This window comes from Carassius auratus, chromosome 24 (genome assembly GCF_003368295.1).
Source record: "Carassius auratus strain Wakin chromosome 24, ASM336829v1, whole genome shotgun sequence".
In the NCBI taxonomy this organism is placed as follows: domain Eukaryota; kingdom Metazoa; phylum Chordata; class Actinopteri; order Cypriniformes; family Cyprinidae; genus Carassius; species Carassius auratus.
The window spans coordinates 17747115-17761642 of NC_039266.1; the positions used below are offsets into that span (position 1 = coordinate 17747115).

The 14528-nt window shown below is 38.7% G+C and overlaps 1 protein-coding gene across 1 annotated transcript in view; it reads left to right on the forward strand.

The window, feature by feature from the left end:
* The window catches only part of LOC113042492 (ephrin type-A receptor 3-like), a 45913-nt gene that overhangs the window by 16102 nt on the left and 15283 nt on the right, over nt 1–14528 (forward strand). The window contains 5 exon segments of the mRNA XM_026201384.1: nt 1088–1243; nt 1381–1734; nt 4213–4325; nt 6248–6410; nt 7962–8070. Coding sequence (XP_026057169.1) covers nt 1088–1243; nt 1381–1734; nt 4213–4325; nt 6248–6410; nt 7962–8070 — 895 coding nt within the window.

Consider the following 14528-nt stretch of genomic DNA (forward strand, 5'->3'; position numbering starts at 1 on the left):
TTTTAATACTGTCTGAATGATCCACAACCAATTAATATATATTTTTATATTTATATATATATATATATATATATATATATATATATATATATATATATATATATAATTTTTTTTTTTTTTTTTTTTTTTTTTTTTGTGATAGTTGTTTGTGAATCCCTTGTTTGTCCTGAACAGTTAAACTGCCTGCTGTTATCCAGAAAAATCCTTTAGGTCCCACAAATTCTTTGGTTTTCCAGCATTTTTTGAGTATTTGAACCAAGCGGCAACCTCCCGCTCTCTCTATCGTGAAGCCAACAAGGAAAAGACTAAAGCTGTAATTCAATGACTGGCCGCTGGAGGCGGGCTGCAAAAGGGAGTCAATCCCATAGACTCAACATGTTAAAATGCCCAACTTTACAGCAAAAACATGTTTTAAGGTCTGGTGCAAAACATGATTTTGGTCTATATTGCTAATTTTGCCCTTCGTGACAACTGTGAGGGGCGTGAATTTTTTATAACTCATCCGTTTAAATCATATTAAGACTTAAAGTTCTGCATAATTAAGGGCGTGGCCACTTGAGTGACAGGTGGATTACCGCTGCTCACAGTGCCGTCGCGCTAGGTGGGCGTGGCTTCAGCAACCAGCTCCCGCCTTTTTCCCCATAGTCGATAGCGGTGACGCGCTGCCAAAATGGCGACTGCTCGCCCTACACACTTTGAGCTTCAAAAACGCACTTCAGGAGTCTACAGGTGACGTCACGGACACTACATCCATGTTTTTATAAAGTCTATGATTTGAACCCTTTCCAATAATAACTGTAGGATTTTGAGATCCATCTTTTCACACAGAGTGACTAAAATGCAACTCTTACATAAGGTTCAAACACTCATTGATGTTCCAATAAGAGAAAAATGGGTATTAAGAGCCAGGGGGTGAAATCTTTTGAACAGAATGGAGATGTGTTCATGTGTACCTCTATCTGTCTTTTAATATTTAATATATAATACATATAAGTATAAATAATAAATATAATTTCTGTAATTTATTATAATTGAAATATTTCTGAATATGAATACAGTCACATTTCCCCCCCTTCTTCTTTGATAGCATGTCGGTCAGGCTTCTACAAGGCCTCTGCTATGGATGCATACTGTGTGAAGTGCCCCCCACACAGTTACTCCCACCAGGACAAGGCCTCTGAGTGTGTGTGTGAGAGAGGCTTCTACAGGGCCGAATCAGACCCTCGCTCAATGGCGTGCACAAGTAAGCTGAGAATCTTGTGGCTTTCTAAATATGAATTAAAATAAAGCATTGAAACATCTCGTTCATTATTGTGTTTTGATGATTTTATTTGGTTAAGTGCCCAACTGATGTGCTTTACTTGTGTGTACATTCATCAGGACCACCTTCGGCACCCGGCAATCCCATTTCCATGGTGAACGAGACTGCAGTCACTCTAGAATGGAGTCCTCCTCGTGAAAGTGGTGGACGTGGAGATGTCACCTACAGCGTCCACTGCAGGAAGTGCTCTGGAGAAGCAGGGGCTGCAGGAGATGGTGAGAAGTGTGTTCCCTGTGGCAGCGGTCCGCATTTCAACCCCAGGCAGTTTGGCTTGACGCACCCCAGAGTTCTGGTGACAGAACTGCAGCCTCACACCAATTACACCTTCAACATTGAAGCCCTGAACGGAGTGTCGGATCTCAGCCCCAGTCCACGTCATCTAGTGTCCGTCAACATCACCACCAGCCAGACAGGTGAGATTTCACACATATAAATTCTGTCTTTCTCTATAAAATGATTTTTCTGCTTATTAGTAGCCTTTGATTTTCAAACCTGGTATCTGAATGCTAATTTATGATTATTATTTTAAGAAATCAGGTTATTTACGAATTCATTTTATTCTGTTGTTGAAAATAAAAGCCAAATCTTGAAACTAATCTTATGAATAAATAATTACAATTATATTACATTTAAGATGTTATATAATATCAACAATATAAAATGTTATATAAACTATATGATATAGAATATTATATTAATGTCATAGTTTATAAATAAAGCAATATACATTTATACATTTAATTAAATACAAATGTAATCAGAAATATAATTATTTATTTTTCAATATCACATTTAATGTTTTCATATATAGTATAAATGAGCCATTTATACATTAAAATATAAAGCTGTCTTCATTTCCTCTATCATTCCTATTATATATGATAGACCTTGGCATTAAAAGTCTGAAACATTTCACAAGGACATACAATATTTTTTCCTTTTTTTGGGGCCTTTTCATTTGATATGTGACGCAGTTATATTTTATAACTTGCTCTCAGGAGGGTCAGGGATATGTAGTATTCGTTATCCTTTGGAAGCTTTAAACATCCTCAGTTAAACGGTTTTCTGCTTGTGCTCTTAAATCCCTGAAGCTGTAGTCACAATTTTTGTCTCCTACTTTTGAATTTTACACGGGTGTGCTGTGCTTCAGTGGGTCCTCTTATATCTCGCCTGACCTTTAAACCCGCACTCTGTGAGCGCCTCGAAGCCTGTCATTGGTCGAGAGGAGGGACAAGCTCTCCTGATCCTGTGATTTAAGTATGATTCAGCTCCTCAGAGAACGAGAGCGAGAGGCAGCGTAATGAGAAGCCTGAGAGGAGAGTTACCCAGGATGCCCGGATCAACAGCCCTTTGCTCTTATGAGAGCTGACATGCCTGTAGCCGTGGAAACGCCACTAGTGGGCGGGGACTGATTGAGGTATACGTAACTCTGATTGGTCTGTATTTCGAGTGCTTGGCCTCTGGTCCACACCGCTTGAAATATTCAAGAGACAATCCGCCGTGTGTCGAGAGGAGACTTCTGGGATGATGTAGTGCTTGTATTTGCATGCTTTGCATGATTCGGATATTGATTGATGTTTCGGCGCACATCTTTCATCGGCAGGTGTGTGAGAGATAGCAAACAGAATATTTATAAATGCAAATTCTGAGGAGACATAAAGTGACAAATACATCAAATAAAGCTGACAGATTCATGACTTCATAAGAACTGAATGCAGAGCCTTTTAATGCTACATATATGAATGTTTAATGATACAGGAAGTATTTGCATTGATCTGCTGTGTTAAAGACGATGTGAAATTGAAATGGAGAGTATTAATTTAATAAAATGTGACATTTGCACTATTTACATTCATGTTTTAGATTTTGGGATCAGTTAAAAAATAATTTTATTCAGCAAGTAAATTGATTAAAAAAACGATAAAGGCATATAATATATATAAAAAAATCAATTTAGAGTAAATGCTGTTCTTTTTAACTCTATTCATTAAACAATGCTGAAAATGCATCAGTTCACATTGATAGTAAAAAAAAAACATTTTTTTTTTTATCTTGAGCACCAAATAAGTGTATTAGATTGATTTCTGATGGATCATGTAACCCTAAATACTGGCGTAAATACTGTTTTGATCAAATAAATGCATCCTTGGTGAACATAAGAGACTTCTTTCAAAAACATAATAAATGGTTTTATTAAAGTTCATTTTTTCATTATTACTCAGCATATTAATATTTAGTTTTTGGTGTTCACATAATGGTCAGATCATGTTGGCTATATATAAATGCATTATTGTCCTGTTTTAACTGCCTCCTACATCTTTTCCTGTGATATTTTGAGACACTTTTCTTTCCTTACTCTGAACTGAAGCATGTCTGTTCTTTATCTGTGAACCGAGCACATGCTGGGATATCAGCGTAGATGTTTGTTTATCACTTTAAGAGTGTTTGTGTGCATACGGCAGTTAGCGGTGTCACTGTGTCGGCGCCGCGCACCAGATCAGAGTACGCAGAGTTAAGACTCGCACAGCTCATTAAAGATCGAAACATCAGCTCCTTCATTCATCACTAGCTGCCGGGGCCCAAAACGGAGGCCCTCGTTTGTACTCACAATCTGACACCATCATTAGCACCTCTCTCTCTCTCTTTCCGCTCAGGGCGGCTCGTGAACACTGCTGTGGTACGAATAGAAGGGCTGAGGTGCTCTGGCTGCGTGCCAGCAATGTAGTACAGGGTGAAAATGACTCACTACGCACGCAGAATAATTTATCACTCCTGAAAAAGACAAGACGCGCTCCGCCAGCCCTCTCATACTCTTTAATTAGAAGTGTAATTAATCCTCCTCTTTTACATGGAAATCAATCTCAATTCATCTCTCTCTCTTTCTTTTTCAGTGAGTGTCATCTTAAAGGAAAGGAAGGGCACCGACAGTGTAACGCTGGCATGGCAGGGTCCAGAACCTTCTGACGGGACTGTAGTGGAATATGAAGTCACCTATTATGAAAAGGTTAGATGCTTTGGTGTACGCTGATCTCCATGACCTTTTGGCCCTATGTGAGTCCTTCTTGCACTGATTGGACATATGGCAGCTCACTTTTATCGTACCCTGGGGAGAGACTGTAATGTTAACACAGACATGCTTCATTCGGTCCCAATTAACATTCATGGATCTCCTGTCTGCCAAAAACCATTGAGGTTGTCACATTTTAGACTTGATGACATTATTGTCCATTATAAAATCCAATTTTTGCTTCATTCAACTCAAACCTGTTTCGTTTTTTAGGCTGAACAGACAGAAATATGATATTTACAAATCCATATGCTTTATGATTATGTTTGAAATCAGATTAAAACCTGATCCATGTATATCCAATAACATTCTCATTCTAAATGATCAAATCTGATTTCAAGTAGTTTTTCTGACGTCCTCACTTGAGACATATTGTGTATGTAATTTCATATAAAGTGTGCAATATTTCTGGTAATTGGGTCTGAATAGTAGATAATGTGACATTGTTTATGGCTTATAACTGAAAAATATGCATTAAAATTCTATTGTATTATTAAATATATGAAATATACATATAAAAAATATATTGGAAATTTAGTATTCCAGATTTTCCCTATTTTTTTTTTCTTTACTGGCAGATACTCAGATACTTTCATATAACTAATAAATATATATTAAAATTGCTTTCTAATGTTTATTATATTAAAATACTATTCTATACAATTGTGTCTAAGTAATTAAAAATACAATTTTAAATCAATTATTTAAAAAATGTATATATACTTCAGATAAGGCTTCACAATATTATAATGTGCCTTATTAAAAATGCATATTAATTACAAGATACACTAAAGATTATATTTAACGGTGTTAAACTGTTAAGATGAACTCAAAGTGATTGTTAGATGAACACAAATGTAATGTTAATGTAAAAAATAGCAGAAATGAGCATGCACGATGAAAATATGTTCAATATAATTCAATTACTGATATGGTACGGATGTATATCTAGTGCGAACTGCATTCTGCAGTGAGTTTTCTACACACAGGGTAAGAGATTTCATGTTCAGTTGTTTTAAATCCCTCTGTGACACCCTCCTGTACCACTGTACTTGGCTGTGTGGCATGAAAACAGGGTGATGGGTAATTATTATGATTTATTCAGGTGATCATGGGCTGTGTGGCTTTTAGATGGAGCCCACAGATGGACAGGCTTGGCTGCCGCTGTGTCCGCGATCCGTCTGATGCCGCCTGTTTGGCCCGTCTTAGATTTAATAGCACCACAGGAAATATGGTCATCCCTCTCTCGCAGGGTGTGGCGTTTCTGTCTGGAACGTTAGATTTCCCTAAACGAGCTGCCACGTGCCTCTTTAGCGAAGGGCTTACATGAAGGAAGATGAATGGATATCAATAAGCTGTGAAATATTAACATGAGCACACTGTACAGAATTCTCCGTAGGATTAGACATTGAGAATTGGACAATGAGGCGACAGATCCAAGTCAATAGGATTGATGTCATTTATCTGGATAAATTCCAGTTACTGGAAGCCGGAAAGCAGTTAGGCCCTTAAAAAAAAATGCAGGAATCTGTGGTTCCTTTTCAGTTCAATCCATCTATGAGAAAAGCATTGTGTTAGTCATTGGCAGGAGGTGCTTGAATGAGCACTAAATTCCATCTGAGCTAATTGCTAATTGGCAATTGACTGATCTGAATCCAATCTGCATGCTTTGTTCTCTTGTTCTTCGTTTTTTTCTGTGAATGTGACTCGATAAATTATGGATGATTCGACAAAGTTCAACTAGACTCCTGGGGTTTGCAGGACAGGAAGGGATTCAGGTATCATTGTGAGGGATCGACACATCCGTCTTCATTGCATGCAGCCTGGTTCACTTATTATTCCATTCTTTCCTACTATAGAACCAGCAGGATCAGAACTACACTGTGCTGAAGACCAAATCCAACAGTATGACGGTGGAAGGCCTCAAGCCGGGAACCACATACATCTTCCGGATCCGAGCCCGTACAGATGGAGGCTATGGGAACTACAGGGGAGAAATTGAGTTGGAGACGAGCCATGAAGGTAAGTGAAAAACCATCCTTCATGCACCTCCAGAAATGTTTTACCTGTTTAAGATTCCTTGCTTCCAGCAGTGAAGATCTCCTTTACTTCCTGGGGATTGGCAACAGTGTTCTCAGCTAGTTTTAGAGAACTGACTATGAAATCTGATTCTGAAATGATCACTTTAAAATGGAAAGTTCGTCTCCTGGATGCTGACTGGTTGATACCATACGTGCCAATTGCACAATATAGTTTCATTACACAAAACACTTGTTCCCCATATCACTACTGAAATTACTTACACGTAAGACTATATCCAATAGCAAAAGGATATTGTTTGATTAATTTACTGCAAAATAACATTCTAATGAAATTCTGTGTGCTCAGTAAGGCTCTTCAGTTAGCTTACAGTTAGGCTAAGGAGCCACAGAAAATTGTAATAAGGCATGCATTACAATTTTAACATAGTTAAGTTTTATTCTTGATCAGAAACCCATTTACACTATCCTTGATTTTGTAGATACCTCTATAATTTCAGACTTTGAAAACCCTGATTTCTTATTCACCGCTGAATATCTTCATAATTTGTTTTCGGCCAAACTGTAACCTGTGTCACACGCATGTATTTCTCCATCACATGCCGTTGATTGAATTTCCGATCCGCTGCGCGCATTGAAAGAGGCTTTGAAATATTCATACATGTGAACACGTTCAATTAGTCCCCTGAGATAGCCGAGGCTCCTCACGTGCTGCAGTTTGCGCTCTCGCTGCGGCGTTTGAAGTCTGAACATGTAGATTTTCTGTCAGTGTTCCTCTGAATTGTGAGCAGCTTCAGCTGAGAGTAGGTAAAAGCCCCCGCTGTGTTTGTCTCATAGTTTGTGTACCATATGCTACACACCACCATTCTGTGCGCATAATTAGAGGGATGCTTTCTTAAATCTTTTTTATTGGAACATTATCTGGGACAATTCAGGTTATTTTATATCCCTTTGTTTGTTTACTAAAATATTAGTCGTGATTATTTTTGTTTATGATATAACACTTGTGAAGGATGTCAGAATAGTTGCCATGGTATTAATAAGGCATATTTAACAGTTTCTAATTGTGTTTACTATGTGGTAAATATTTTCTTAATTATCACAGTTGCTTAGACATAGAATGGTAGAATGACAGTAAATAAATAGAAATGTATTAAATCATTTTAAAACAACATATTTGTACTTTTAAACATTTTTAAGTTACACATTTAAAAAAATTGGTAGTGTGTGTAATATATATGTGTATATATATATATATAATATATATATATATATATATATATATATATATACACACACACACACACACACACACACACACACACACACACACACACATATATATATATATATATATATATATATATATATATATATAAATGCACATTTTTATGCATTTATAGAAATTGTACCTAAAATAATGAATCTAACCTAATGGATATTGGATGTGCCAAACTGTGGTAAATTTTCACAAATGCAGAAAGCACTGAGGATAATCGCTGCTTTAATGTTGGTTTCTCTCTCTTTGTATTAGATATGCTTGCGGTTGGAGATCCAAACCAGCAAACCATACTGGCCATCTCTGTGGCAGGCGGTGCAGTGCTTCTGGTCTTGCTAGTGGCCTGTTTTGTTGTGAGTGGACGGTAAGGGTAATCTATTATTCTTCTTTAAGCTTTCTCAGTTTATAGATTCAGACCATACCTTATTCTAAAAAAAAAAATGACCACAAGGATGCAGCCTTCTGTATGATGAAAAAGCAAATTAATTGGCAACTTCTACACTGAGAGACTTGGATGAATCAGTGCTAATCTGGGTTGTTTAACCGTCAACAAATCCATACGAAAGATGAAGAAACCATGTTTCATTTAATCAGCGAAGAATCGTAAATATAGATGGACAGGATCGAGCAAATGAGATGTTGTGCGTGAAGTGTGTGTATGCCTTTGTGTGTGTACATGTGTGCATTTACACAAAATCAAAAGGACACAAAATTGTTTAGCCCTCTGATTGCAAAGCGTGATCTGTAGAGATGAAAGCAAACACTTGAGAGAACAATTGAAGAGACAGACATAAGGGAGAAAAGCAAGAGTAGAAGCGCTGTACGGCTGAGAACGAGGGAGCTAATGAAATGGAAATGAAAGGGGGATCTGGAGAGACGAGGAATGGAAAGCAGAAAATAAACCCCTCTCAATGACATGAAATGGTCAGAATGAGTCATCAGCTGATCTTTGTGTAGGTGTGCGCCCTTTTGGTCTTCCTTAGTTTGTTATTCAAGTTGGGTTTCAGTAAACTCGGATTTTGTTATAAATAAATATATAAAAATATAAATATACATTTATATATAAAAAATATAAATTATTCATGAATAAAAATGTTTTATAATATAAAACACTGGCGTAGGCAATGTGCAACTACCCACTTTAATTTCTCTTAGCAATATTGCAGAAAGACTGGCATCGTTACAGCTTTTTATTTTAGTATTGACCGGCACTCACATTTCTATTTCAAAGGCTGATTTACTAGGGATTTTTCGACTGTTATATGCTATATGATCCAGTATGTTGTAACACAGAATGAGATTTCCGTCTGCTTTGCAGTTTGTAACCCATAATGCACTGTGACAGAAAGCTCCCGTAGGATGTGTTATGTCGGCCAAGTTTATGCCTGCAAGCCAAAACCTTGGTGCTGCCACCTCTTATTCATGATTTCCACCACCCCCGTCCCAATGCATGTGTGACTGCTTGTGGAAGACCCTCATAGAAGCAATAAAAAGAGTTTTGATGCTGATCTCGAATGACGTGTTTCTAGTGTGGTGTGGAGGCTAATGAATCGTAATGGTGAGTGAAGCTAAACTCTGTATTTGCATTCAGTCCCTTGGCATTGGATTACACTGAGCTATGTATACTGGAAACTTAACAAGGTGTTCCGTTCACAGTGCCCTCAGTTCTTTTACTGCTTTCAGAACCTCAGCTGAGCTTTAAGAGCGAGGCCTTTCCATTATTGACAGTTTGAGGTAATTGATTTCTGATTCTGAGTTAAAAACCTACATCAGTTTTTTGCAAAGTTTAACTCAAGTGGGAATCATAAGCAAGATGTTAATGTTTCGAACTTGAGCAAGGTCATTGGAGATCTGAAGAGATTTTTTGTTTGCAGAATTTAAGATTTGTGATCAGTCAGGGTTTCTTGGTAATGTCAAGGAATTTTAAAGGTGTGATATGAATTCCTAAAAGTTAAAAGACATTTTTTGGTTCTGCATTTCCATTTTTTATGACTCTGTAATACAAAATGTTTTTCTTTGTGCATGCATTTCAAATGTAATTATTTATATCTATAATCATGAAGAACTGGAACAAATCATGGAAATGCATTGGTCAAGAGCAATGGGAATACTGGCCCATGAATTTGTCTTCTGTTTGCACACCAAAGTTGAGGTTGGTCAGAGAAATATGAAGAGTTCAGGCATGTTTAGTGTGTTCAACTTTGTTTTTGCACTGATTTGGGCTCCCAGTGATTTGGAGTTGGCCAGCATTCTGGTACTTGATGAGGAAAAAACAGCTTTGATTGGCTGGTGATGATGCTGCCAGATGGTCCTCGTTTGTCTTTCACTTCCCCCTATTTTCTGCTTATTTCCAGAAATGCAATTAAAAAAGAAGGACACACTTTAAAGACTTTAAAGATCCTTGTGATTGTGTTTGTCGAACATTTCAGTGCAATGACAGATGCCGCAGTATTCTAGCAGGTGCCTACTAACCAAAGACGCATACATTTGCAAGTCTGAAGAGAATTGTTTGCCAGCCATGAAAACCAGTTGAAGACTTCAAGCTTCTGATATTAAAACAATTCCCTTTACCTCCAGTTGGACGGCCTCCAAACCATTTGCTAATGCTCACGTTGGATGGAATTATTGCAGTTTAATGATGAAATCTAGAAGCCACATGGCTGATTTCTGCAGGAGTGATAAATGAATTGTCGGTTAATATTCCATTATTGAGGTTATTGCATTTCTGATTAGTGGTTATGTGTTTGTGTTATGTGACGAGCCTTTTCGCCTTTTCCCCCCTGCCTGTCATACTCAATCACATCAAGGTTTGGCAAATTTGTAGGCAGCTAAATCATGCAAGAAGGGGAAAAAAATTATACATTGCGTAATAAAATATGTGTGCACGCCATATAACAGCAGCTCTCTGATGGCTGAATATTCGATGGGACTCTTTGAAAATAAATAAATGATTCAACTCTGAGAAATGTGTTAAAACACAAGATTATCCAGTTTAGACTGCAAACATCATTAAAAAAAAAAAAAAAAAACGATTGTGCACCAATTGCTATTTCTGCTGGTTTTTACATGAGAGCATCACATAAACAACCAATGAGTAAAAAAAAGTTTGTCTGAAATCATTTTAAAACTATTGTGATATAGCAGCTGAAAACAATCATATACAATTGTAAACTGAGAGATTTCAGCACTACATTTCTCTCGGTGTAGTGAAAACCCACACTATGCTGTAACTGATGCCATTTAAGGGGAAGTAGATTTCGTTCACAATCTACCACCGTGAGTGAATGTAGCTTGTAAATGTGTTTTGTTATTCAGTTCTTTGTTTGAGCAGTGTAGAACATGCTTTGGCGGCACAGCCGAGGGCTTAATGGGTTCTTGTTCGGTTGATTTAGTGCAGACATTACCTGTTTCTCGCCCTTGGGTTTGATACCGTACCATGACTGTTTAGTCAGTCCATTTGTATGTGGTTAACAGAGAGATATAGCAACACATTCAAGTACACACACAAAATGGAATTGCAATGCCATTCCGAAATGGTTGAATGAGCGTGTTCGGTTGTAAAACAGGGTTGTTTTTTTCCAAACCATTCCATCTGGCTATTCCAGTGCCTTTCCAAATAGAAACTGCTGGCCGTGTAGCCCCTGAGCACGTCATGACCTGCTCACGCTCAGCACGCAGCTTCACTTAGAATTTCATTTCCACATGTTTAATGGCAGGCCAGCTGTAGACGTGTCTGGATGGATGCGTCAGAAGAACATTCCGGAATATATAAGTGGATGATATGTTGGATGCATGTGCAATGGCTGGAGAGAAGACAAGGATGTGCCATCAATCAGCTCGATTTTCTTCTGGATTTTAATTAGCGTAATGAACCCTTCTCAACTGATAGAGTCAGTGTTTTTAAAACACCTGTCAGAGGAGCTTAGAATTTATGATTGTCTATTTCCTCCAAACACATGATCATTTCCTCTTTTTGTAATTAGCCTGATTGTAAATCAATTTTTTATCCTCAGATAGGAGGAAAGGTTTACAGAGACAGGTCTCTAGGGGCCACATAGTCAATTTCAAGATCAGATTTACTGTTATCATTCTGATCCATTTTGTATGGAAACCTGTTTCGGCCACTGAATAATAATAATAAAAAAAGCTAATTGTGACCTTTTTTATCCCAATTTCATGTTCACATCTCACAATTCAGACTTTTTTATTCTCAGAATTGCATGATACAAATTCGCAATTCTGAGCATTTTTATTATTTCTTTATATGATAAGCCAGATTTGAGGTTGATGAATGTTAGGTGAGCATATGGATGTCCTGCTCAATGTACTATATTACCACATAGACCGTCTGTTAACGATCTGTCCGTCAAGGACTGCGTAATTTCGGCACTTTGTGTGGAATTTTTTTTTAGTCGACCAAGCCTCTTCCAGTTAGTTGGCTATTAGGGGGCAGCCCTACGTTGTACTTCTCTGAAAATGCTTGCAAAATTATAATTTTCTGGAGAGAAATCTTAAATGATCCATGATATGGACCAGCAAAAGTTATGGCTCAAGGACGTGTTGACTCTTTCTTTACAGTTTTTTCAAGATAAAGATGTCTCAGTTAACCGTTCCAAACGAACCCTGTCCTTTAGGAGAACAGACACATGGCAACATGCAAGGACATCAGTTGAATTTTGTCCTGTTGTTCTTGCCACCCTACTGGGAGGTACAGTATTGGCCATGCCAGTGGCTTGGCATGTCCTTGTAGCAAGTGAAAGCCGGAGCTGGCCTGCCATCCGCTACATGCTGAATAGATCTCGAGACCCAGCTGGAAGCTGCTTTACCTCATTAGCTCAATGAGCTGGAGTATCATTATGTAACGAACTAGTTTGGGGGTTAGAGGACAAGAGTTACCACATTAAAATGACAGTGTTTTATGCTCACAGCACATCATCTCATGCTGAGGCTGTTCAAGGAAACCACTTGGTTCTTTGTCTGATGGGATTTAATTGATATTGCCACATTATTTATGTGCATATATGCTTAAAATTATAGCAAAAGAAAAGGCTTGCATGGGATACACCGTCAGAACAGCTTGTCACTGGGCACTAGACAACTTTGTTTCTTATCTACACCTAAAAGGTGCATAGTAGTACCTTAGAGTAGTAATGTACTATAAAACTTTTGCTAAAGAATGAGTTACATGCCAGCATTTAGTACTTAAGGTATGTATGAGCAATAATATTGTCTTGACAAGCACTAAATATGTCTATTTTCTCAATCTCTCCCTTACATCTTTCTCTCAATGCTTATGGCAAACTGAATCAGCTCTCACTCATTGTTCCCTCAAGCCGGCCAGACAGTTTAAGAGTCTCTCTGCTTTAGCACCATGCCACTCGACGTCCCTTTCTCAAAGGCACAGAGAAAGATATGAGCCCTGTCAGCAGATACAAAGCTGCTACGCTGCACTGTCACCTGCAGATACAAGCTTCACACTGTGAGAGCGGGAGAAAGACAAAAGAGAGGAAGAAGAAAGGAAAAAGAAACTGGGTCATAGACAAAAGGGCTTCCAGCGGTGTAGGGCTGCGAAACATCTTTATCACCGCACAAAAGGGATTTGAGGAATGCTTCTGAGTTGAAAAATGTGTTAATTGCAGAGTCCTAGACACTAGTCTGTCAAGGTTTTTTTTTCTTTTTTCTTTTTCATTTTATCCGCCGTTATAACAGAATATGCAAATAGCCCCGCAGTGTGCATATTGCATTCAAATGAGTGACAAGGAGGTTGAAGGGTGGGATCACGCTTCCGGATCTCCCGCTGCAGCATGGGAAGTGTTTCATCAGCGTGTTGAGCGGCACTGCGGCAGGTACAAGGGGGAGGGATCCATCTGCGGGACCTTCAGGGACGACAGGGCAGGTTAGAGAGCAAGCGGGGTCGGTTTCAGAGTTGATTTTCTCTCCCTGATTACCACATGCTTCAGCTGGGTGGCCCGCCTCTGCGAACCCCTCCAGCCCTGCGCCTCCCATGCAAGCATGTTCCACTAAAAAGACTGTGTTCCGCACATGGGACGGTTAAAGATCGAAGGGGTTAGGAGTTTGTACCTGCACACAGATGCACAGTAGGCTCTGAGCTTTCATTTAGGGGGGTGCATGTGTATGTGTGGCTGATGAACAGGTGGGGTCTCTCTTGAGACTCCCAGTCTCATTAAAAGCAGCAGAGAGGAAACTAAACACATGTACCTCTGAACCCCCCACCAGACGGGGCTGTACGACAGCTGAAAGGGAAAGATTTACCCCCCGCAACTCCATATGGAGATGCAACAGAGGGGGTATGAATGAACCCAGCGGTCTTCCCATTATGTAATAGACCCTTAGGTCTGCTCTTGTCCCAACCCCCGGCCTCAGGCCCCAATGCTACAACTGCTCTGGAGCAGCTGAGCACGCTCTAGTTTTTGGAATGAAGGGGACTCTGTTTCCTGTATTGATTAGCATTGTTAACTGTGTATAAAATCAATACCAGAATCAAAATACTGGTAACCCTGATGCATGAGTGTTTCCACAGCTGCTACGGGGGTATTACTAGCTTAGCAGTTTGATTGCAGAGTTCTGGTAATATCTCACTGTCATTATGGACTGTTTGCAATGCAGAACTCAGAGTTCTTGAGTGTAATTTTGAGTTGAATCTGTCCATCTATCCATTAAAAACATTATATTTTTTTTAAAAAAAGCTCCGTTCCCTTGCACTCTAGCAGGTTTTGGATGCAAGAACGAGTCCAATGTGAATTCCACCAAAGGCTTTCAACTCATAACACTCTCTCTCCACTCTGAACCTCTTAGCTTTCT